Source organism: Lepidochelys kempii, chromosome 11 (genome assembly GCF_965140265.1).
Source record: "Lepidochelys kempii isolate rLepKem1 chromosome 11, rLepKem1.hap2, whole genome shotgun sequence".
NCBI lineage: Eukaryota > Metazoa > Chordata > Testudines > Cheloniidae > Lepidochelys > Lepidochelys kempii.
Genome location: NC_133266.1, coordinates 6,391,003 through 6,417,483, shown reverse-complemented (window position 1 = coordinate 6,417,483; position 26,481 = coordinate 6,391,003). Strand labels below are relative to the sequence as shown.

Below are 26,481 nucleotides of genomic sequence, written 5' to 3'. Positions count from 1 at the left end.
ACACAGCAGACAAAGGATGAGAGTGGAAACGGAGAGGTGAAATGACTTGCCCAAGGTTAAATTGTAGGTCAGTGTCAGATCCAGGAAGAGAACACAGGGCACCTTAGTCCCACTTCCATACCCTAACCACTGAGCCATGCTCTAGCCTTCCTTGCCTGATCCTGTGTATGTAACTTCAGCGCCTCTCTCGATACACTTCACTTATTCCTTTCCCCTACATTTTGGAGTTGCAACTGAGTGTTGTCTTTGTTCTTTCCCAAAGCTCAGTTTCGGGGGGATCCCAGTCCCAGGAAAGCCAGGAACCTTCCTGAAGAAAAATTTCCTTGGATGCATCGAGAACCTATATTACAATGGAGTCAATATAATTGACCTGGCAAAAAGGCGTAAACCTCAGATCTACACTGTGGTGAGAATCAGATGTGTCTGTTTTTCTTCTTTGATTCATCACTTCCTTCCAGTCCCAGCTATTGACAAGTGCTGTCCCTTCTGCCAAATGATTGCATCTTAGATTAGACCCTTATGTGTATAATTAGTTAAAAGGATATTCACCTAGCCTGCTGCAACACCAAGAGAGCTGTTCAAAGGTACATGCACAAATTAGCTGTCTTTACTCATTTCCAGCTATACTTGAATCTGGGGAAGCTGAGTTGGAGGAAACTTTTTACTCCTCCTCCAGTGAATTAAGTTTGGATCGAAGTCCCTGGGTCTCTCAAAAGATTCTCTTAGGCCATCTAAAGTAATAAAAGCAGTAGTCAGATTCTCATTCTCCTACTGACTTTGAATAAAACCTTATTCCCTGAGTAGTCTCGCTGCTATTCATTGTGAGAGGGTATCAAAATCTGGCCCACAGCTTGAGTTTACCTTGCTGGGGGGGGGGGAAATTGCCACACTTATTTTCAAATATGTTTCAATTTGCTTCACTCGTACCCCACCACCCCCATATATCCAAAATGTTGAGTTTTGGAAATTGTTGAGGAATTCTGTAGCTGAGGCAATGAGGAAAAGAGACTGGCGGAAATGTCATCAAAATGTTTTTCTGGGGTATTTTTTTGATTGTTTTTATCTTGAAAGTCACAATTTCACTGAAATTTCAAAATGTGAAACATTTCAACTAGCTCTATTTATCTTATTCAAAAGGGCAAGGAACAGTAAAAGAAATATACATATTAGGAACATTGGACCTGCTGAGGAAGTGTCTCATGAATTTGCACATTCCAGGAAGAAACTGAGGGACCCTTAACTTCATAAGGAAAGAGAATGGTCCACTCTACTCTAGTGTTCAGGATTTTTAAAAAAACACCATTGTGATTGTTTTTATATCCTGAGGGATTTACTCAGGCCGCATGTGTTGGAAGGTTGGACAATAATATTTCCTTGGAGAACTTCCCACATATATTTTTAAAAATAGGCAAAACACGGAGGCAAAACATTGACTTCTAAATGAACTTATGAGTGATGCAGCCCTAAGTATCAAAAGAGACACATTAGTATATTTTATGCCGGCATTATGTACGTGTTGGATCAGTGATCTGGAAATCACACTTTTTACGCCCCTTTAAATTGCATGTCTAGAATACATGGCCAGGGTCCTACCCTCACAGCATTCCAACTTGCACTACATGGAGTCTTGGGTAAAAGTCTATTGTACATGTGTAGAAGTTGACATTGCTAAGCATATTCTTTCCAACAGTTTCAGCCCCCACATCCCCACAAGGCATTTTGATTTTCACAGGCACAATTCCTACCTCCTCCATGACTCAGGCGCTACAGGACCTCCACAATTCTCTCCTCACCGTAGGATTTCACTGACTCAGAGGATTTGGTTCTGAAACACTGAAAAGAGCTTCTGCCTTATCAAAGGTCTTGTGGGACAAAAGGCCTGTACTTCAACTCAATCGTGGTCTTCAAGTGATGATTCCACATGCCCAGAGTGTCAGAAAGTCACTCTGAAATTTCTGTGACTTCCCCGAGTTGTGCTTGGGCTTTGCTTTATGTTACTGTGCTTTGTGAGGTAGCGCTGAATGGGAAAACATGGTGAAGGGGAATGGCAAAGGCACACAATGAAGTATAGCACAAACTTTGGCTCTCCACTTCAAACAGTCCATTGTATACCTGAGTCCCTGTAAGTTTAACACCTGTGGAAACTATTCTGTACCGTGGTCCAAAAAGTTCTGCTCACAAATTTTCCTTTGCTTACCTTCTGCCCATCAGTCCACTTTGTCATTCAAGCTGTCAAAGCAACTGTATTAACAAAGTGTTTTTCCAAGGCACAAGGGAGTATGACCCCTTCTATTCTATTTTCAGTAGAGACTCTGTTTAGTCCTGGAGGCAAATGACAAATTACTGTCTCCCAACTGACAGTCTAAACCCAGATCCACAAGTATTAAACTAGAAAAGTCATCATTCCTGACCAAAATGGCTTTTCCCTCCAAAATGGAGGCAGACTTGAATGGACAAGTCTCTGTTTTGTCATCTTCCATCTAGTATACAGTAGCAAAATGTAAATATGAACCAGAGGAAGTGAGCCAGTCTTGTGAGCAGTGGTACATCCATCAGCCTCTGGTTTTGTCACAATATGGGTCTTTTTTGAGCTGGGAAGAATGACGACACTTCAACTCCAAAGGCACAGACCTCTTGGTGAAAAAATAAAACCCTGCTCGATAAGAGGAATGGCCCCCCAAATGGCTACACCCAGTGCAAGGGAGAGAAAACGCAGACTGACAATATAAACCCTCCATTTAGACAGTATGCTTGGATGGTGCATTTTATTATCATTGCACTTGTCCTTTTCTGCAACTCATTTGTAGTCATTGGACATGCAATAAATGTCCTTCGGGAAAGGCCTGGAGACAATGAGGCAATCTGTCTCTTCTGAACTGGAATTTGCCTTTGGATTTCCCTGCCTGTCTTGTTCAACCTGTATCCGTTCTGCTTGGTCATCCCATGCAATGTTAGTGCCTTCTCTCCAGGGAGCTTTTTCTTTCCACGCTGGTAGATTTTCCTCTTCAGTCCTTGACCTTGATAACCGTCGTATAGAGTCTTGGCATTCCATCTCTTAAATGTTCACTGGTTTGGGTTGGAAAGAGTTGTCAAACTTCCATAACCATCAGCACCACCACCACCACTTAGGGATGAAATCTCATGTTCACCAATCGTCCCTGGGTGGCTTTTACAAACACTTAAAAAATCACCCAGTCTCTTAGAGAGCCTAATTTAGCTGCTGGAGCAGGTTTTCTGCTCTGCCCCACTCCTTTTATGTTGCCCAGGCAGTAGAGACTGGCCAGCCCTGGGGAGTCTACAGCTGGTGTAAAGCTAGCTCCTGTGCAAGCCTCCCATCAGTTCTTGACCCACTTAGTGGAGAGCGGGTATGGAGAGAACATGATGATAAGAACATAAGAACAGCCAGACTGGTTCAGACCAAAGGTCCATCCAGCCCAAGATTGTGTCTTCCGACAGTGGCCAATGCCAGGTGCTTCAGAGGGAATGAACAGAACAAGTCATCGTCTATTGAGCCATCCCCTGTTGCCCATTCCCAGCTTCTGGCAAACAGAGGCTAGGGACACCATCCCTGCCCATCCTGGATAATTGCCATTGTTGGACCTGACCTCCATAAACTTATCTAGTTCTTTTTTGAACCCAGTTATAATCTTGGCCTTCACAACATCCTCTGTCAAAGAGTTCCACAGGTGGTTGCACTCCGGCACTCCCGAGCTTGTAGATGGTCAATGAGGCACCATATCTAGCTAGTACAGATTAGAGGGCCGGCAGTGGGTCAGGAAGCTGTAACCATCCCTCATCTCTGCTGCATCCATCAGAAGTTGGACATAACAGAGCATCTGGCCTCCTGGTTCTACCCCATATCTGCCTAGTCTTAGGCTTTTGACCTACATTTTAGCCTTTAGTGAGATCACCCAGACTTTCAGACCTGTGTGAAAGAGACCTCGAGTAGAACATGGAGGGGAAGTAGATGGGGAGTAGGAAAGAAGATTTCAGAAAAGACGCTTCTTGAGTTTCTTGACACTGTGCCATTGTTCGTGTTCACTTAAAATAGGGACTGTTCCCCTTCCCATTCCCCAGGTTCATAAATATATTGATGTATTTTTTAAATAGCATAGAGAACCCCCAGCCTATTTGAGATCTAAGAGGAAAGTGTCAGACTTTTCCATTTCCTATTGTAAACCGGTGTAGTCAGCCCTCGTGTGCTTGAAATTCCATGTCAGCTTGCCATGCTGAATCTGGGAATGACAATTCAGCATAATGAGGGATGTGGTGACACACAAATGCATCACTGTGCTCCCTGGGGAAATAACCAATTGCCAGCATCAAAGAGTGAGGAGAAATGCCTAGTGACAGGAGAATGTAAACTAATAATTCATTCCTCTCCAAACATGCTATTCTGTTAAGTTGATCTGAGGCACTATCATCTTGAGAAGAATCTGCTTGTCTATACTCATGGTCTCCTTCTGCCTAATCACTATAATAAGCGTTTATTATTACCTCTTAAAATCAGGCCAGTCATTTCTAAATATCCCAAGTAGTGCTTACAGGTCAGAGAGTTGGAAAACAAACCATTTTTTAACTTGTACGCTGAGGAAAAATGTGCTGGAGCCATTGAGGGAAGTCAGACGTGGATCACCCCAATGCTTTCCCAGATCTCAGTTTTCCAGAGTGCACCATAACTTCTGCAGAGACGGGTGGGGCCATGGGGGAGAAATGCTGGAACTGCATCCTGGCCTACCACAAGACCCCTGTGATGGATAGTTAGGCCGAGTCCAGTTCACTTTGGTTTTCCACTTCAATTTTTTCTTTCTTCATCACATCTGCCCCTTTTTTCACAGCCTCTTCAAGCAGAATGTGACTTAAATGACATCTGAATCAAACTCTGAATCTCTGAATCAAACAGGTTCAAAATGAGGCTAAATGAGTCCATTAAGAACATAAGAAGGGCCATACTGGGTCAGACCAAAGGTCCGTCCAGCCCAGTAGCCTGTCTACCGACAGTGGCCAATGCCAGGTGCTCCAGAGGGAGTCAACCTAACAGGTAATGATCAAGTGATCTCTCTCCTGCCATCCATCTCCGCCCTCTGATAAACAGAGGCTAGGGACACCATTTCTTACCCATCCTGGTTAATAGCCATTGATGGACTTAACCTCCATGAATTTATCCAGTTCTCTTTTAAACCCTGTTATAGTCCTAGCCTTCATAACCTCCTCAGGCAAGGAGTTCCACAGGTTGACTGTGCGCTGAGTGAAGAACTTCTTCCTTTTATTTATTTTAAACCTGCTACCCATTAATTTCATTTGGTGGCCACTAGTTCTTATATTATGGGAACAAGTAAATAACTTTTCCTTATTCACTTTCTCCACACCACTCATGATTCTATAGACCTCTATTATATCCCCCCTCAGTCTCCTTTTTTCCAAGCTGAAAAGTCCTAGCCTCTTTAATATCTTCTCATATGGGACCTGTTCCAACCCCCTAATCATTTTAGTTGCCCTTTTCTGAACCTTTTCTAATGCCAGTATGTCTTTTTTGAGATGAGGGGATCACATCTGTATGCAGTGTTTAAGATGTGGGCATACAATGGATTTATATAAGGGCAATAAGATATTCTCCATCTTATTCTCTATCCCTTTTTTAATGATTCCTAACATCCTGCTTCCTTTTTTGACTGATGCTGCACACTGTGTGGACGTCTTCAGAGAACTATCCATGAGGACTCCAAGATCTTTCTCCTGATTAGTTGTAGCTAAATTAGCCCCCATCATATCATAGAATCATAGAATATCAGGGTTGGAAGGGACTTCAGGAGGTCATCTAGTTCAACCCCCTGCTCAAAGCAGGACCAATCCCCAATTTTTGCCCCAGATTCCTAAATGGCCCCCGCAAGGATTAAACTCACATCCCTGGGTTTAGCAGGCCAATGCTCAAACCACTGAGCTATCCCTCCTGATAAATTGTATGTATAGTTGGGGTTATTTTTTCCAATGTGCATTACTTTACATGATCCACATTAAATCCCCTGTGGTTTCTGGCCCCTGATCTCTGAAATCCCAGCTCCTCCATTCCCAAAGGAACAGAGAAACCCAGTTTACCAGTTTCACCTTAGAGCACCACTCCTGTATGACACACAGAACTTGAATCCGATTATAGTAAAACAAAAGGAAATTTATTTTATAAATTTATTTTAAAAAAGAGCAGGGATTCAAATAGAAATCTGTGTGAGTGATGGAAACAAATGGTTACATTCACAATAAAATCATAACATGCACACAAGGACCTACGCTTATTAATAGTCACCTTTTCCGAGCAAATAAAGTAGATTCTCACTCCCAAGTTCAGTCTTTTGCAGCATTTGCTGGCCCCGGGGAGCTAGGGCCTGGTCTGTCATAAAGCATCCTTGCTCATCAAGGTACTTCTTCAGTGAATGGATGTAGAGTGTCTTTCTCCACCCTGTGCTATACTGAATCTTTTTTCGGGGGGAGGGCGGGGGGGAGGGTCTTTATTTACAGATAGGACCATCCTCTTGCTGTCATATCATTCCTTTTCACTTCCAAGTGGTTTCAGTATTTATAGTTTATCTTTGATGGTTTTCCATTGACTTTTCAAGGTTATTGCAACAGTGGACAATAGCACAATGCATTGCATAATTAGCAAGGTGGAGGGGGTGACAACAGTGAGACATATAATTACCTGGTGACTCAATTTTATTCCAAGAATTTATAGTTATATTATTCCTTAAACATTACAGTATACACATCTCACAATGATTAAGAGTAGCAATAAGTTACAAGTTTTCAATAGAGACATCACCTGCTGCCCTTTATGGCTACATACCATGAAAGTGGTGTATTAGTTGTTACCATGATATTCAAGCAGTTAAGGATGCCAAAGCAAACCCCCATTCTGATTAAATGACCTTGTGTTTTTAAGTCTCGTCCAAATTATGCGTGATTAGTAATCTACATAGTATTCTACGTACAGTATATACCTAGTGTAGGAGGAAGGATTGAATTTACTCAGCCAGGGTTAGGAGCTGGAATCTGAGCTATTCATTCCCATGGTTTAAGCCATTAGTCAGTCCACTTTGGCCTTATCATATTTTGACTCCCAGAGTTTAAAGGGGAAAACAAATTCAGTGAAGAAACTAATAAAAAAAAGTTGATCAGAATTGCTTTGCAGGCACTTTTCTATTTTAAAGTGGATATTGCTGAGTTTTAATAATAAAAAAAAAATCTCCTTGCTATTGTGTTTTGTTCCAGAGAATAAAATCTAATAAACCACAGACAAGTTTGCCCTGGATTGGCATAAAGCACAAGCCAGTGTTGTGATAATTCGCAAATTTCAGCTAACTCATCCGTTATGTTCACTCCTTAGTAAGGTGAATTTGAAAGACTGGTTTTAGTCTTGCTCTCCCTCATCAAAGGAAGGAGAGAGACTATTGAGTGAGCTATAGATTAGTTTAATTTTTTTTCTTGCCGTGCCTCCCTCCCTTGCTTGGGCTCCCTCCCCAGAAGGAATGATTTATAATTTTTCAAATGAGCTTTATAGCTGCTCCTGTCATTTGCAACTGAGTCTCTGCTATGGCCGCATAGTATGGAGCAATAATGTTCAGTTACTGCAAGTGCAAAGGCTGTAAAATCTTTTGTTACAATGTTGGCCTGTGCCCTAAAAGCTCAGGAGGCTGAGATAAAGAAAACTCAGAGCTGTTTAGCCAAGCATCTAATCCCCCGGAGTCCCACAGGGAAAATACTGTAGTCTATTGAATGCTTTATTTTGGTTAAATGATACTTTTCCTTGCAGGGACCCAATCTCTAAATAAATAAATAAATAAAGCCAGCAGGACCCTCCTCTACTCTGTTATTAACACACATGAGGCCATGTCTTATGCTCGGGTAATCTGAGCTCTGTCCACTTACCAGCCATCTGACCTCTCCCTTTAACTCTCCCCAGATAAAACATCTCTCTGCTGCTTTGGGTACTCTCCCCGAAGTGGCTAATGAGCAGAATAAAGATCCCCTGTTCCTTCAGGGGCAGTGAGAGCTCAGAAATGTTCTTCGCTTGCTCTCCCTATTCATGCAGTCGGCTTGGTCTGCATCTCTGTGGTAGGCTAAACATAGAGGCTTCTTGTTCAGTTGACTATTCTGTAGTGTTCTGATGTGTCAGCATTGGTTCATCTGGCCACCTGCCTCATCCTACTCCGACTGCGGCAGTTTCCCCTGTTTCTTCAAAAGTAGCTAGGACTATGTAAAAGGCCAAGAAAAAGCTGAATGGTCCATTAATATCTGTTCTTCTAGGGTTTGATCCAGAGCCCTGAGAAGTCATTGGAAAGAGGCCAGGTGGCTTTGGGTTAGGATCATGACCTTCAGAATCATCTGGTCCTCTGTGTGGTATCATATTTGTATCTCAATCAACTATATGGCAACAGTATCCTCAAGTTGGGTCTCAGAAAAATATTTAGTCTCTTCCTTGAACACTAATGTGCTATTGTCTGCTATGATTTCAACTGTTTAGTCAACATCTTTGCCAAGTTAGGACACACTCACCCTGCTATGTGTCCCCTGACAATATAGAGAGTGATAGAACACTGCTCTAAGAGGTGAGGGTCAGAACCACATTTGCCTAGGAAATATTTAAACATCTCCATTTTATTCTATAGATTTAGAGAGTTCCACTTGTAATAGCAGTAAGAGTCCTTTTGAATAGATTTCATTACTTATTAAAGGCCCAGTTAATCAGTTTGGAGACATCGGATTCAATGGAATTCTCAAATGCCTGATGATAGTTAGCTGGCGTTTCTAGCAGCTGTACATAACTGATCTATCTCTAGAGACTAGACTCTTCTTATCCTGTTTCCCTGCCAATGAACATTTACTTTTCAGTTAAACTAGGTTAATTTGCAAAATCAACTGTTTGCTGAAAGTCTTGTATGCACTCGAGAGAGTTTTGAAACTGCGGCCAACTGGGTCTGATGAAATTTAGGTTTATAGGGAATTGTTTACTTGTGACTAGACCCAGTGGAATAACTTTAGTGGATAATGTGTTGCAAATTTAACCCCTTTTATTTTGCAAAGCATTCCCACTTTAGTAGATCAAGTATTCCACATAGTATACTTCATGTAGTATTCTTTGCAGCTAGCTGTGGACAGGTCCTTTTAACGTTTGACTCATGTCAACTCTATGATGTTAAGGAGGCTTGGTCTAGATTAGTATGTGGATGGGAGACCAATCAAAATCAATTGGTACTGGTAATTCAGTAAGTAACTTTTTCATCTGGGTAAATACTGAACTCTTACCTTAGCATGCTGCTAAGAGGTGTTGTGCTGACTTACAGATGAGACACAAAAGTGTGCTTGAAGCACTTAAGATCCCACGATATATTTTCCAAATATGGGGACATTTACTCCAATATCCTGACCAAATTCAAACTCAGGTAAATTACATTCTGTGTAATTAAAATCCTGTATATAAATTCAATCAGATGATGTATTCTGCACTTTCTAAATCTATTTCGGCAGATCTATTAGTGGAGGTAACTACATTGACATCCATGGAGCTGCGCTGGCTTATACCAGGAGTGAATTTGACCCATTCTGAAATCTTGCTGTGCACTATGAAACACTTGCTTTATTCTGGGGTGCATTTCAGCCAGTTAGTAACGGTTGCAAAGAATTTGGAGACAAAACCATATCTAAACTCTAGCTTCATTTAGCCATGCTATGCCATGCAAAGATTAGCACCCTGCTTGCTGCTCGTGAAGCAAATAGCTTGCTTCTTCTAATGAGAGATGGGGGTGAAGGCTCAGGAAAAAATATGAACAGCAGTGAACATTCTCTCTGAGCTGAAGCCTATGTATGTTTTTTGAGGTCCATGAAAGTTCAACTAACATTTTTGTAGAATTAGTTGAAATATTTTCAATGTAAAAATTTCAGACACTTTTTTCTGCATTTTTAATTTTGACTATAAAAATATGAAAATGTTGAGCAAATTTTTACAGTTTTTCTAGGCGTCAGTCCAATCAGCTTTACTTATTTGTTCATGTAATTTTCATATGTTTTTGTGCCTTTTGGTTTTGGCTGAGGCCAGAAGAGGAAATACCCCAAGAAAAGTAGCCCTTCTTGTATCTCCTACTTAGATGAAACCAAGATATACTAGAAACTTTTAAGAGGTTATGAGGAAATTTCCATCCCAGCTCCCAGGTGATTGAGGCTTAGATAAGTTTGGATGCTTTTTGGATTAGAACATATAAATCTTCATTCTGACAAGACATACCCTCTGTTTTCTTTTCCCATTGCTTATTTTGGTTCATCACCTAGAAAAAATAATCCATCAAGAGTTTATTTCATCCAGTAAGATCTTAATTCTCTTTCTGGCCCTTTATTAATTTCCAGTGTAAAAGAAAGACTAGAAAGGGTCTTGAAAATGATAGGGTATAGTTCCATTACCTGTCTTGTCATTTCAATAAGGGATTCCTCAAGCACCATACAAGTTCCTACATATCAATCATGTATTGCTCATTATAATTATGCTGTTAGAATGAGATATCAGCTCTAATGAGAGGCTGCACCATGGAGAAAGCATTTCACTTGAACGGGTTCCTCAGCCCGTATTTTACAAAGCTTTTTGGTTCCATGCAAGCTGGTTGCAGCAATTTTCTAGATTTGAAGAAATGTTGTTCTGTAAATATGTTTTGACCTCATTAATTGTTAAGTTTTTGTTATCTGACTCAAATGGCCTGGCTAGATAATCAGCATGGAATATGGTGGGAAAAAAAACCCAATAAGGTATCTTCTTCTCCTACTGGCTGCAATAAGATCTGAGATAATGTTCAGAATGGAGCTACTCTGGTAGGTCAGTACCTATCTTCTCAAGTAGTCCCCCTGATTTCAGTGAGAGTGCCGGCAGGGAAAGGTTCTAAACAACCTAAGTATACCATTGGAAATGTGTTTGATTTTAACTTGGCTGTCGTCATTTTGTTGAGCATGCAGCATTGAAATAATTTCCCCAAAATTGTTTCTGTATAGGCAACAGTGGGAAGGATGTGGGTAAGAGCGCCCAGTGCCCTCCTTCATAACCATTGTTAATCAGAATGGGATCATCCAGCGATTCATTTCTACACTGCTTTGTGGAGTAAGAAGACCTATAGACTGGTCTAAGAACATTGGCCAAGTTCCACTTTGGGTGCTTACATTCTGACTACATAAATGTTTCCAGTAGTTTTAATTTAATAAATTGGTCTTCCCATCCTAACAAACTGGTCTGTAACTTTACTAGTTCATAAAGGCTAATACCTTTCAGCCCTGAGGTGGCTGCATTTCAGTGGTGGGAAAAACATGCAATTAGAATTACATTTAGGGTAGTGCTCTTCATCCACAGTGATCACAAAGCACATTAGAGGAGCAATTTCGCCCACCACTGCTGAAGGGCCAGCGCTCTGGGATGAGACATGATGGCCGTTTAACAACGCACAAAACAATGACATAACAGTTTTTTCTGCCCCCTTTGAAGTCTTTCATACTGGGAGGTGCTAAATAAATCCAAGGGATCGTTATTTTTTTACGGCGTGGTAGATATACATGTAAAATAAGAAAAAAAATACATGGTGATGTTTCCCACCCACTGCCCGAACACAAATTCTACTATCTAAATGCACAGAAGCCACCATATGTATAATCTCTTGAACAACTGATCTGGTAGACAAAAGAGTTTGATCCTATTCCCATTTTGGTCAATGGCAAAACATCCACCTTTGAGCTAAGCTGAAACAGGATCAGGTGCATAACTGCGTCTCAGCAAGACACTTGCTGGTGTCAACCTGTGCAGATGACATAAATGTACAATGTTTAGAACTCCTATGGGAGAGCAAAAGAATCCCCAAATCAAGGCCAGCTTTCAGGGTAGGTGTTTAAAGCAGCTGGCAGGTCTCCAAATGAAAAAAAAAAAGAGCCTGACATGTTTGCGTCTTATTGTTTTTTAGGGCAACGTGACCTTTTCCTGCTCAGAACCACCAATTGTTCCCATCACCTTTCTCAGCTCCAGCAGCAGCTATTTGCTGTTACCTGGCACCCCCCAGATTGATGGGCTATCAGTCAGCTTCCAGTTTCGAACGTGGAACAAAGACGGGATGCTTCTGTCCACGGAGCTGTCTGAAGATTCCGGCATTCTCCTGCTTTACCTTCACGCTGGCAGGTTGACACTTGTCATACAGAAAGTGGCAGAAAACTCCATGGAGATCAGTGCAGGTACTTTCATTGGCTCCTCTTTCCTGTGCCTGTTTCTAATCTCTGCGGCCAGCCATATTGAAAGGGAGAACAACCACCTGAGGGAAGGTCTGATCTTGTTTTTCCTTACCAAACTGAACCTTATCTTTGGAGCAATAATAGCGGGACTGTCTACATTAATGCTGGGCCTGAACCAAGGAAGCTTGGATCTGGGTAGCTCTGGCCTAAATCTGCTGAACAACTTTCTTTATAGTCAGTCTAAATTTTCTGTAGAAAACCAGACTGACTAACTTCCATTCCTCCACAGAGAAATAGTGAAAATCCCGTCTTTTCAGCTATTAAAAAAGGTGGGCTAGATCCTTGAGTTTGATCAAACTCCATTTCCCAAAGGACCTGAGAGGACTGGGTAAAACTGGCTCTAATCCACCTCTATCCCTCCCGCCACCCCCAACAATACTAGAGCCAGTTGGGGTCAGTTCAACCCCTGCCAGAATTTAGGGAAACCCTACGGCACCTCTCATTTTGTGCCTGATTGCAATGACTCCCAGAGCCATGTCCCTTTCTCTAGGCCATACCCCAGTACACCCCCTCATTGCGAGCTGCCAGGAGGGGGTGGTGCAGGGATTGTAGTGCTTGATCAGCAGCACTGGAGGATTCCTTACTGGAAGGAGAATCTAGCTGGCCACTTAAGCCAGCTCTGAGGCTACTTTACACAGCTGGAATGGCACAAAGCAGACTTTAATAGGGCCAAGTGTGGGAAAAAATACTCTTAAAATAGAATGTACGGAACAGCTCTGTATTGGCTGCTATGGCTAACTAATAGGCCTGTTCTCTCTCTGTGGTAGAACCAAGCACAGTCTGGGCAGATCTCATGCAGGCTTCCCATTATAGCGCTGTTGATGTCTCCCAGGCATGACCTAGAGCGTTCCCATCATTAGAATTGTGAAGAAACTGGGACTTGTCGGAGATGTGGCAAATTAATTTTCACTTAGGATCTGAACTCAGATTTCCCAAGGCAAATGAAGAGTGTACTGGTAGATTAGAAATTAAAAAAAAAAATCCATTAGTCAAAAAGTAGTAGTAAATAAAATGATCAACATTAAAATATGCCGGGTAGAAACTGGACCTGGACAAATCCCTGGCTCTTAAAGGGAGCCAAAATCTGCGTTTGATAACCTTTCACAGGGAAGAGTTGGTCAGATAGAACCCTGGTGTTCAACTTGCAAAGTTCGCAAACGTTAACGGTAAAAGGAGGGTGGAGCTCTGCACAGACAGTCTTCAAGAAGCTGGCTAAAGTCCCAGGTTGCCCCCAAGGAAAGGTTGGATACGGCGCTTTCATCCTGCCTTGCAATGAAGTTGTTTGTGAAGCTGGGAAAAAATCAAATTGTTTTGCTATTTAATTTGGTTGTGAAATCGTTAACCTGAGATAGCTGCAAAATATCGGTGACGTGGCTACATTCACATGAAAAGCATGGGGAAATTGCAAATGTCCACATCTCCCTGCAAAGGCATTTTTGTTCACAAATAGACCCATTTCCACCCCCAATTTGATCCATCTTCTCTTGAACAATTTTCAGACCTTAGCAACGTTTTTCACTTAAAAGTAGTTCTAATGTTGGATGAAAATTGGTCCATTTTTCCTGGAAAATTAGCCTGTTTTTCCTTGAAAAATGTGCACACTGTAGCAAAAGCTTTTATGGAAATGGTCTCATTTCCTGGCTCCGAATTAAGAGATTTTCCCAACACAGTTTTTGCACTTATTTTTGAATTGTTAACATGCCTCTACTTATCACTAAAATCCTTTTCACTTCCTCCAAAAAGCAATGTTAATGTGAGAATCCCATTAGCAAGAATAAATATCAGAAGTCCAGTTCTGATCTTGCTTGCACCAGTTTTATGCTGACATACCTCCATTGACTGCAGTTAAGTTACTTCTGACTTACACTGATGTAAGTTCAATAAGAATCATGTGCAGTGACTTGTAAGGCTGTCCGGATAGATGACCTGGGATTCTTACGTGTTATAACATTTGAAGGGTCATAATTCTGACACAGATTTACAGAGTAAAGAAGCAAAGGGTCAGCTTGGCCCCAGCCTTGCACAGGTGCGCAAAAGAGAGAAGACACAATTAGCAATATCCCCTAGGAATATTCCCTGTAGAAGTGGCTGTGCCGAGTGGAAGTCTTGGCTTTCAATGAGCACAATCGTCAAACACAATGCACATGGGCCGCCATATAGCCAGACGGTATTTTGTCTTTATTAACATTATTGGGGGGGATGGGGATTTTGCAAAGTGCTAAAGGGCTCTAGGAGCACAAGTCTCTTTGAAAGCCAGTGGGTCTTGTCCTCATAAATCCTTTAAGAAGGTCTTGAAAATCTCTCCACTTCCTGTTATACTTCACAGCACTTCCAGAGGTAATGGACTGAGCAGAGAAGCATCAAATCATCAGCTCAGCTGGTTTCTTCTTGCTGCCTGCTCTTTGCATTCCCAGCCAGGCTGTTTCATTACTCCCCATGCAGTCAGAGACTGAACATGAAGGAGGCTTGGTGAACACCACCGCCACCTTCTCCTCCCCCCTTCTCCTTTACCCTCTGCATTTGTCTTCCAGGTAGCAATCTCCATGATGGGCTCTGGCATTCAGTTAACATAAATGCCAGAAGGCATCGCATCACCCTGACTCTGGATAACGACGTCGCTGCAGCTGGTCATGCAACCACCCTCTCGCAGATCTATTCTGGGAAAAGCTACTATTTCGGAGGTAGGTTGTTTCAGATGGATTTCACCTGCCAGGGACGGAGCTTTGAAAGCCCATTTCTCCCGCTGTGTTGTGTGGCAGGGAGTTAGGAGCTGGAATTGCAGGCTCTTGTCCCGACGATGAGGGGCAACACATACAGTGCTGGTGTGCAGTCTGTCATACGAGAGGACTGCTGTGGGGCACAAGTGAACATGAGAGAGAAGAAAGCAACAAAGAAACCAATATGGATGAAAGAGAGTGGCTCTCATCAGCCAACAGGGTATACAACCAATACCTCTTCTGCTGCTACATAGCTAGGCTGCCTACTCTCACCATCACAATTTTGTATGCCAGATCCATCTTTGCTCCTTAAATAACTACAGCCCTGCTTAACTTGGGAGCCCAATATAGGTCTCATTGAGGAACCCTTCCAGTGAGCTCCTGTATTCACGAGCAGCCCCGTGAGTAAGGGTTCCATCATTTGGCCCACTTTTGAATTGACTGGCCTCCCCATTGAATGTAGAGGTTACGGTGCCATTACATTTTAACAGAGAGAGTAAGAAAAAAAAACCAAACAGCTGTGTTGAAAGAGATGTGACCAAGCCGGGACAGAATACGAAACTTTCCATCCTGCCTGCTCTCTTTTGAATTAAAAAAGGAATAAAAGTGAATAAGCAAACAAGACTGTTACCCGGAGTTCTCCAGGACAGGTCATCCTTAACAGCTATATTCCAGAAAAAATGCAGAGTATGTTTTCAACTTTAAAAAAAAAAAAGTTTGGCTCAAGGGATATAGTTTTATGCAAAAAGAAAAGGAGGACTTGTGGCACCTTAGAGACTAACCAATTTATTTGAGCATAAGCTTTCGTGAGCTACAGCTCACTTCATCGGATGCATTCAGTGGAAAATACCGTGGGGAGATTTATATACACACAGAACATGAAAAAATGGGTGTTATCATACACACTGTAAGGAGAGTGATCACTTAAGATGAGCTATTACCAGTAGTGATTTTAGGCAGGGGACAAAGAGGCAGGATTCCTGAGTTCTGTTTTTTGGGTCTACCAATTTGAGTTTGGGTGAGGCACTTAACATCTCTGTCTCTCTCTCTACCCATCTCTAAAGTGAGTATAATGATGCAGGGGTGTTATGAAGCTAATCCTTATTCAGGGCTTTGACATGATAGACACCACATATGTTTAAATCCAAAAATCTGCCTTTTTTGGCTAATGTAAAGATTTCTATGTTTTACAGAAAGTGCCTCTTATGGTATGTCAATAACAAGTGATTTGAGGTGGGTGACCAATATCTTTTATTGGACCAGATTCTCTTGGTGAGAGAGACAAGCTTTTGAGCTCAGAGCTCTGTGTAAGCTCAAAAGCTTGTCTCTCTCACCAACAGAAGTTGGTCCAATATAAGATATTGCCTCACCCATCTTGTCTCTTTAATATCCTGGGACCAACATGGCTACAACAACACTGCATAATCATGCGTGATGTTCAGAAAGGCCATGTGCTTTAAAGACAGATTTTAGTTTCATATATAGGGTGAAATTCTGATATTTGATGGGTCTGTGTTTGGCCAATCTCCCAAATAAGCCCATGTCTATATGATACAGATCATTGCTAATGTGCTTATTCTGACTATATGCAGTCCCCATGAAGAGCCCTTCTACGCTCAAGATTAATCTGTTTAGGAGCATGGGTCATCATCAGGGAGGTGTCTGTGTGTTAGGAGCCCCAGTAGGTTGAGTGGATGAAAGGAGGGTCCTGAGCCACAGAATTCCATCTTCCTGCAAGAAGAGAATCTGTTTCTTACAGGAATGCAGGTCTAGATTCATGAAGGTCTTTAGCTGCCTAAATCATAGATGCCTAATTCTAGGGTTTAGGCATCCAAGTCCCAGTTTTGGCTCCTCTGCGATCCAGAAAACTCCCTCCAAACTGTAGGTCCCTAAACTTACTTAGTGCCTATGTTGTCAGGGTAAAAGTTCCCTCCATACCTTTGGTTCTTCTTCTACACTGCTGCCTCACTCTATGCATCCGGATGCCTATCTCCCACCTAAGCCCCAGAGCGACTCACACACTGAATGAGAGAGTGATTGGAGTAGGGGGGCCTGGGGCTGAAACCTGGGTCTCCCACCTCTCAGCCATAACTACTGGACTAGAGTCATTTTCTCTCTCACTGGCCCAATGACTGTTCCACTGTGGATACATTCTTAGTGGGCTAGAGAGAGAGAGTGAATGTGAAAATGTCTCTGTAGTCTGATGGTGGAAGACCCCAGCCCCAGTCCCCTGGCTCCAGTCACTCTTGATCCACAGTGGTGCAGACTGCGGGAGCGCCATATCAGAATATCCCAAAGATTAGTGACTAGAGCACTCTCCTGAGAGGTAGGAGACCCCGTTCAGATCCTTTCTCCCCACCTAGCGGGGGTGGGGGCTTGGGGTCTGGATTTCCCACATCCTAGGTGAGCGCTCTAACTACTGAGCTAAAAATGATAAGGTGGGTGGCCGCACCACCACTCCTGGCTGTTTTGTGGGCCGCAATGCAGATGCCTAACTCATTCCTGAAAAAAAAAAAAAAAAAACAACAACCCTCAAGTGCCTAAGCCGCCTGACCCCAGGAGAGGGGTTCCCAGCAGTGTTGCAAGGTGTCTGTTTTCAATAGGCATTAGGCACCTAAATACCTACGTTGCTTTTGAAAACAACACTTGGGCCCCTAAGTCATTCAGGCACTTCTGAAAATGTTACCCCTCGTCTTTTTGATTGTAAACTCTTTGGTACTGGGACTGTCACCTTCTAGATCCCTGCTGCATCTAACACAGTGGGATCTTGGCCTGCTTGAAGCCTCTGAGAACTACTGTAAGACTGATATACAGTATTGATCTGCTGTAGGAGTTGTCCAAACATAGAGGTAGACACGCTGGTCTCTGCTCTCTTTTCCTTCCTAGCTGGCCATCGGATTTCATCCACGCTCCTAGCCCTGACAGAATCTGACCCGTAACAACTGTAAAATTTTGCACGGCATTTGCTCTGGGAGGAGTTAACTATTGACTGTAGCGTTTAAAAAAGACAAAGGGCATTTCACTGTGCTCAGCATGTCGGAAGCCCTTGCGCCTGGTTTCCTTGGCTGGCTGCTCTCCTTCTGTATTACCATAGGATTTATAACACACAAGCTTGTAGAGGGCAAGGAAAGAAAACAGTAGGAATAATTAGATCCCAAGGTCTTCCATCAGGAAGTCCCAACAGAAATAAATGCTCATTTTAACCCTATTCTTCATTCTTTTTCTTTCCCTTCCTTCCCTTTTGTCTCACAGGATGCCCTGACAATTTCACCGATTCCCAATGTTTAAATCCCATTACTGCTTTTCAAGGTTGCATGAGGCTCATCTTTATTGATAACCAGCCCAAGGACCTCATTTTAGTTCAGCAAGGTTCCCTGGGGAATTTTAGTGATTTACACATTGATCTGTGTGACATCAAAGACAGGTAATTATTGTCTCTTCTCTCCTTGTATTTGTTTGGTTTTTTTTTTTTTCATCCAAGCAGTTTATAAGTGCAGGTTGCTTTAAGTGAAAATTCTAATCCTCCAACATTACAGATATTAGGCATAATAGAGCTGCTAATAGAAAATATAACTGCAAAAATAAGGGGACTGCAGGGGAAATAGCTTAAATTACAGGAGGCTCTCTTAGCATTGGCTCAGAGGAAATAGAGTATGCAAATTCAATCAAGCTACAGATTTGTGAAGGGATTAAATTTTATGCATAAACAACATTTGATTGCTTTGAAGTTTAAAAGGAATGGGAGAGAGAAGGAGAAATTTATTTGATTCATCAAAACATGTCATCTCCTTAATGTACTCACTGTTTTGTTTAAATAGATCATTTACAATTTTCTTGTTAGACTGTACAACATACCACATTTATAACAGCAGTCTGGCACATCGCACTGGCATATAACAAAGTCAATAGGACTAAAAATGATCAAGTGTCTGTATCTTCCAAGGACAGACCTGAGACAAAATCCTGCTCAACTCGGGATCTGTATCCAAGGCTGAGGGAGGTGTGTGAGGGGGAGTCACTGCTTTAATATAAGGAAAAATACAACAAAGTAGTTTTTCATGGGTTTTACAATTTTTCTTTTCCGTGTAAATGTTTTGAATGTGTGCATCACTCTGAAGTAATTATATGAACATAGTATATATTAAAGTTATTCATACTATAGTCTCTAATTTTATTTTGTGAATCTAAACGTTCTTCTGGAAACTTAAATTGGAAGAGATTTGAACATCAAGGTTCTTGTTATGTCCTTCGGGAACATTAGGAAACAGTAAGAAAGCTCTAGAACTATCTTGAAGCCTTGAGGTGAAAGAGGATTTATGGTGTCATCAATCGTTTGAGGTGGGGCTAGTGTAGGGGTGGGCAAATGTTTTGGCCCGAGGGCCACATCTGGGTTGCAAAATGAATGGAGGGCTGGGTAGGGAAGGCTGTGTCTCCCCAAACAGCCTGGCCCCGACCCCTATCTGCCCACTCCCACTTCCCGCCTCCTTCCGGGACCCCCGCCCCATCCAACCCCCCCTGTTCCCTGACTTCCCCGACCCCTATCCACACCCCCCTAGAACCCCCGACCCATCCAACCCCCCTGTTTCCCTGTCCCCTGACCGCCCCTCCCCAGAACCTCCGACCCATCCAACCCCCCCTTGCTCCCTGTCCCCTGACTGCCCCCCAGAACCTCCTGCCCCTTATCCAACCCCCACCACCCCGGCTCCCCGCCCCCTTATCATTCCACTCAGAGCGGCAGAAGCTCACAGCCATGCCGCCCACGCTGCCCGGTAGGAGCAGCGGGCCAGAGCGCTGGTGGTGCAGTGAGCTGAGGCTGTGGGGGCGCGGGTACCGCAGGGGAGGGGCCAGGGGCTAGCCTCCCCGGCCGGGAGCTCAAGGGCCGGGTAGGACAGTCCTGCGGGCCGAATGTGGCCTGCGGGCTGTAGTGTGCCCACCTCTGGGCTAGTGAGTGGCATCAACTGCCATTGAATTTCGAAGAGATTGGACTGGGTGGAGATGTGGGGATTGGTTTTCTGGAATCTAGAAACTTCTGGAAGGTGGGCAGTTCATCTCATAATCTGGTTCCTTATAAAACTGACTAGACCCTCTGTCTTCAATTCCCTAAGTGGTAGTTTCTTATTGGAAATGTCATAAATATTAAAACTGCTGATCAAAACTGCTACTATGTTGCTCGTGTTTAAGGGTTACCAAATGTCAATGTATGAATTTAGCAGACTCAATATACTGGATAAGATTGACTGGATTGGTACGAAATAAGTAGTTGAAATGAAATGAAATAATAAAAAGAGATAATGCTTTGTTGAGTGTTGTTAAATAGCAAGATAGAAATGATTTGTGGCCTTCTTAGAAAATCAGAATCATCTGATTCAAGACCAAATATACCATTTAATACTTTTGTCTATTAAAGTGGAAGAGGAGAACACCGATGTATTTGATGGGCCTACTGTGCAGCTGTTCCAATGCCATTGTTGTGATTGTTACACAATCACAATACACCTCTACTAATCCAGCAGTTTCTGCTCATCTTCAGAGGCCAAAGATCAATCTGTGATCACGCCATAATAAAGGAAAGGCAAAACCATGAACTTAATAATAAAGTTTTCAACCTTATTGGATGCTAGTGTTGCCTTCAATGTAGCACCCACTCAGCAACTCAAAAGAAAAAAATGAAGTGCAGACAGGTTCTCAACTTGTGGCTCCACTCTGGGCTGCAGGCCTGGCTTGACATAAGTAACTTAGTAACTCATTTCTCAGTGGGCCTAATTGAGAAAGTCAATGGAAGGTTAAGTTGTAAATAGGGGCTTGACAAACAGTATGCTGGAGGCAGGATGACAGTGCTAGCTAAGATGAACAGCAACAGCTTGATGTTGGGGACCATGGACAAGATAAACGTGGAATGTAAAGATCAGGTTCCACATGAACAGCACATGGACAAAACATGCTGTACAGGGATTGGCTCCCACAAAGTAACCAAGGCAATCAAAAAATGTGTGATTTAATGCATAGCTAATGTACTGTGTCAATGTCTATAAAGGAAGAGGTGGTCTGTGTAACTCTGGATATGTGGAACGCCTTATACCCATCCCCTACACTTGAGTCTGATCAACTCAACGTAGCTTTGCTGTTTACCAAATAAAGGAACCTGTGTGATGAAATCCATAGACAAGGCCCCTGTGTTTCATCAAGGAGTATCAGATGTGGAACAGTATGAAGGGATTTAAGAAGCTAACTCAGAGTTCCTTCTACACAAGCATTCAGGTCTTGAGCAGTCCGGGCAAACAACACATGTTACAACAAAGCTTAAACTTGTTCTTCATAATAATTTTAAAATGCAATACTAGCTGCCTATTTAATTTTAAAAACAGCAAAAAATATCCACCTCCCTTTCCATTTCTTATAAGGAGTCTTGAAGTTTAAATTTCCTCAGTGTGATAGGTATACTTGCTTTGGTCTGCTTAGCTCTTGGAAATCCAGGGGCTCCTGGCTGCTGGCCTGTCTGCCATTAGGGAATTTTTCCCCGAGAACCCCCTGTAACATTTTGCGAAACCTCAGGGGTTCACAAACCCCAGTTTGGGAACCACTGCTCTAAATGAAGAAACAGAGGAACGATTAAAGGAAGAACTAAAAGAATCACAGTTGACGTTAGTTCGTGTTTGTTGGTCAAACACAAGAAATGGCCCACTTCTAACCACCAGCATCAATACAGGGCAAATGATGGTATCAGTAAGCAAAACCGCAGAGTAGTGTTTCCAAGTCACTGAAAGAAAAGGGTGAGAAGGAGTACTTTGCCATTTGCTTAGACAATAAAAATAATGTAACCGCTAGTGTGCTGGCTGAGCCTGTATTTGTGACACCTCCATAGACAGTCCGGAAAGGCCGTTGCTCCTCCCAGACAGGAAAGACACCTGACTCAGGAAGTAACCCTGAGATGAAGTTCAGGGTGTGTGTAGGGGGTGCTTTTCTGCCCAGTGAAAGTGTTTTTTGGAATCAGTAGTTCCAGCTGCAGTAGGTGAGCTGCCTCTGTCCCCTCTTCTTGTAATAAAATGCATGTTCTGTTGTTTACTGAGCTGGTGCCTGCATCGTCATTCCAGAGACTCTGCTTGCTTGTGCTAACCCACCAGGAGGAAGATTGTGAGGTCATGCAACAGTAAAGTAAAAAGCGTGAGAAATTCTCAGGTACAGCCTTTCTGCACTTCTGATCCATGGGTGTTCAGCACACTATTTAAACCTCATTGAGAAATATAAAGACCATCTTCAAAAAAAATTAGTCCTCAAGTACATTGTGGAAGTTCAGAAATTCTTCTGGAGTCACCATCAGCCCATGGCCGGCTGTCTGACTGATAAGAGCATGGATGATTCAGCTTCTCAGTACAGAGGAGTTCCCAGGATAAGTCTCTCTCTCTCCAGGTGCATCAAACTTTCCCATCATTGTGTTAACATTTGTGCTGAGCCTAGAGAGGATTTGGATCAGAACACAGCACACACTTTACACAACGGGGGCACTCCAGAGAGACGCTACATTTACAAAAGCAACAGGCAGAAAGTTATAAAAGGATTTGACAGATTGCAGGAGAATGGCAGCGCTGTTGCAGCCTCATTTGAAATTTGGGTTGATCTAATTAAGAGCAGAGAATTGGAAACACACTAGGACAAAACTGAAAAATGATTCAGAGAAGCTATTACTTTGCCAGCATGATTGATCCCAAATCCAAAGGCCATAGACTGAGCCCAGAGCAGGGAGAAGAAGTTTAAATACAGATAATGAAACACAATGCTGCATCCTTTGCATATCCTCTAGCATTGAAGAGTCAGATCTCCAAAATCTGCCACAGTTCACTGTACAGAATTTTGGCTGGAAAGCTATGGAAGGTGGTAGGACTGAGTTCAGAATTTTGTGAATCTTGAAAAGACCTACACTCCTGTCCAACCAGCACAGCATCGTCCGAGTGTTTTTTAAGCACATTCAGGCTGGTTTTGGCTGAAACTTTGCTTCTTCAGCAAATTCCAAATTAAGCTGGTAAAAGAGTATTGATATATAAGGGCAGATACAAGAGTTTTAGGCCCAACTAGTTGTTAGTCTGGTGACTTGATTACTGTGCTCTTATGTTTTCCTTTAAAAAAAATTCAAGTTTTAGTGACTTGTATTTTGTGTTTCCTTTTTAAATCTTTATGGTGATTTTAGGGGATGGTGGTGGAGGGGCGTTGGGGATGTTTTCAAGGCAGGAGAAAATCACAGTTGTGTCTGTATCCAAATTTCTTATCAGTCCCATCTCTCTAATGAACTAAGCCAAAAACCTGAGCCTCAACAACCCTAAACTTCAGGGAAGATTGTATCTGGAACCAGATCTGAATCGTAAATCCTCCCATCTAGAATCAGGGAATAAGGTGTGCATTAAAATTCTGTAATAGCATTTTCCCTCCAAAATGGGATCTCCCTGTTCTTAATTACAAGATTTATTGCAGCACACACTGCAATGCATGTATTTGTGTAATTGTAACGTGGGAATTATGTAACTTAATTAACATGTAAATGGGTCATTTGTCTTCGTTATCTAGGCAACAACCTCTTCTGGAAAGCAATTTATTTCTTACAAACTTGTAGACTGGCGTCGTTCATTCCCAGATTCTGAAAATAGGAATCCTGCAGCACAGTAAAGGCTCCTAGAAGGAGTTTACTGGGAAAACTGTAGGAGCTGGCTAGCAAGGAATAATACCTCATAATCAGCATTTCTGGTTCTGTTTTCTGAAGAGCATTAGATTACGCTAGCTCTGGCTTTTTTTAGTGCTTTCTGAATTCATTGGACCACATCCTCACCTAGTGTAAATTGACATGGGTCCATTTATTTCAGTGGAGTTATGCTGATTTATACTATCTCAGCATCTAGTCTATTCTACCTTATTACCGCATAGATGAGGGGGATCACATGTGCAGAGTGTTTTTGCTACATGCAGGCTCAAGAAAACTCTCAGGTGTGCCCTCTGTCTTCTTGCATAGGTTTACTGCTGCCTCTTGTGCAGAAGCTACATGTGACTAGGGGCATATAATATTAGGGATATACTGTGAATGTCCCTTATGCTGGTGCCTTGGGTGGTGGAGAGAAGCAAAGGGCTTTGCTCCAGCACCATAAGCTCCTGTCATAATCACAGTCCTAATCCTCATGACAGCACAGAGGTGGCTTCCTCCATGTTCCCCCAGAGGTGCACACAATCCCAAAGTGTGCAGGGAGGAGGGGAGGAGGACAATGGAGGAGCAGAAAACACTAATTCAACTCACTCACTCTTTGCTCTGGGTGTATTCTAAAGTGCTGTCTTGGGGAAGAGAAGCAGAATCTCCCTTAGCTCAACTGGTAGAGGCCTGTGTTTTTGGAGGCAAGGTTCTGGGTTCTAGCCCCAACACTGCATTTGAACTATTTAGCTGTTTCTTTAGCACATGGATCTGTTACAACTGTCGAGCTTCAATGAGTTCGTTTTAGCATATATGTATCTATGGTATCCATCTGGCCTCTGTTACCATAGTATCTAGCATTTTACAACCTTTAATGTAATTGTTCTTGCAACTCCCTTGAAGACAAATAGTAGGACCGTATCCTGCTTGGATGCTGTGATACGTTTTCAAGGTTTGTGTAGGTTTGTACAATTATAGGCTTCTTTGTTATGTCCCCTTTGAAATTTCTGCTTGGTTAGGAAAATGTGTGCCCAGCAGGGGATGGTTGTCTCCTTTTACAGAGATTAAATGAGTGAGAAAACAGATTTTCTCGGAACATGCATTTATGGCCAGCTTCCCCTCTCTTCTGTACAGTGTGGGAGGCAGGGTGAGAAGGTGGGGAGGGAACATAAAAGCAACAGAAGGGAGAAATGGTGACTAAATTTTATGCCTGTCCCTAAGTCTCTGAAGCCCCAGGATGTTATTGCTACACACCATGAAGGACAAAGAAGAGGTTCTGTTGAGTTCTTAGTTGCCTGTATGTACAAAAGTGCATAGGGGAAATAGATGGCTATGTTTTAGGCTTCCCCTCCAGGAGGATCTGTGGCTTGTTATTATGGCTATGCAATCTGAAGTATCAGTGCGAGTAATGTTACCCTGCAGGAGAGGAAGGAGAAGGGGCCAAGTGTGTGTTAAAATTTTTCAGAAAGCCACTGAGAATTGTGCTGTATCTGACCCCTACGGGAACGCTCATTTGAAAAGTGCAGCTCTCAGACACTGCTGGGAGATGTCATGGCCACCAGGCATGGGCCAGCCAGCCAGCCCAAACTGCTGCTCATGATTTCATGCTTGTTACCTTGAGTCCTCGCCAATGGCTCTGTCTTGGTGGGCAACTGGGTAAAAGTCAGAACTGCACTTTTTTTTCCAATTATTCTTCAACCAATTTGCCACTTTCCTAACTTGACTCTGAACCATGAATTCCCCATTTCTACAAATGCAATAAATCTGTGCTCATCCCGCAGCGTCCTCAATTTAAAATGCTAAAGGATGAAGTGCAAATCCAGTCAGATGTGGTCATCGGGTCCTGCTGTGGCCTGGGTATCTCCTTGGTTGGTCATTTAGAGGCTGTGTGGAATGATCATAGCCAGCAAGCCCCCTGGGCTCTATTCTGGTCACTGAGGCGCTGTCATCTTGGGCACATTACAAGTCTGGTCTGCAAAATGCATGTGACACCTCCCTGACAGGAGTATTGGGAGACTTCATTCATTGATGTTTGTAAAGAGCCTTGAGGCCCACAATGAGAAAGTGCTATAGTAGGTATCTAACTCAGTGGTTTGAGCATTGGCCTGCTAAACCGAGGGTTGTGAGTTCAATCCTTGAGGGGGCCATTTAGGGATCTGGGGCAAAAATTGGGGATTGGTCCTGCTTTGAGCGGGGGGTTGGACTAGATGACCTCCTGAGGTCCCTTCCAACCCTGATATTCTATGATTCTAAAGTACAGGGGGCTGGACTGGATGACCTCTGAAGGTCCCTATCAGCCCTACATTTATAGGATTAAAGTGCACAACATTGATCCAGATTCTCCTCTCACTCATATCAGTGTAAATGAGTAATAACACCATTTATTTTCCAAGAGTGGTGTAATTTGTTTTGTAACCTTAGATAATGCTCTGTGCCTTCATTTCACCATTTGCACAATGAGGACTGTAATATTTCTGCATACCATAAAATGCGTTGTGATGATCATTGTAGGAAAGGCATGATGTAAGTGCTAATTATTGTTTATGTACGGTCTACTTTCCTCCACACAGGGTTGTGGAGAGAAGGCGTACAGGTGTGCATAGATTCAAATACTGTCCTCTTTCTCTCTAGTGGGAAATGAAGGCTGAGGCAAATTCCAGCAACTGCTTATTAAACTTTTTAAAATGGCTAGAAAAATAAATATGCAGAGACTGAGAACTTGGCCATGTCGTTGATTAGCTTTGGGATTTCCAACTTGGCGATTGGCTGACAGTGTCAGTGAATGGGACTAGAAACGCT

The 26,481-nt window shown here is 42.7% G+C and overlaps 1 protein-coding gene across 7 annotated transcripts in view; it reads left to right on the top strand.

Moving 5' to 3' along the window:
• CNTNAP5 (contactin associated protein family member 5) overlaps positions 1-26,481 on the top strand; it is a 421,643-nt gene that overhangs the window by 219,693 nt on the left and 175,469 nt on the right. For 5 of the 7 annotated variants that reach the window (XR_012154186.1, XM_073305030.1, XM_073305027.1 and 2 more), the window contains 4 exons: positions 263-406; positions 11,979-12,243; positions 14,832-14,981; positions 18,270-18,441. Coding sequence is in view for 6 of the 7 variants with exons in the window: in XM_073305030.1 (XP_073161131.1) it covers positions 263-406; positions 11,979-12,243; positions 14,832-14,981; positions 18,270-18,441 (731 nt within the window). In the remaining variant the exon portion in view is untranslated. The remainder of the gene's footprint in view (positions 1-262; positions 407-11,978; positions 12,244-14,831; positions 14,982-18,269; positions 18,442-26,481) is intronic. The other 2 variants (XM_073305029.1, XM_073305032.1) reach the window with 1 other exon arrangement.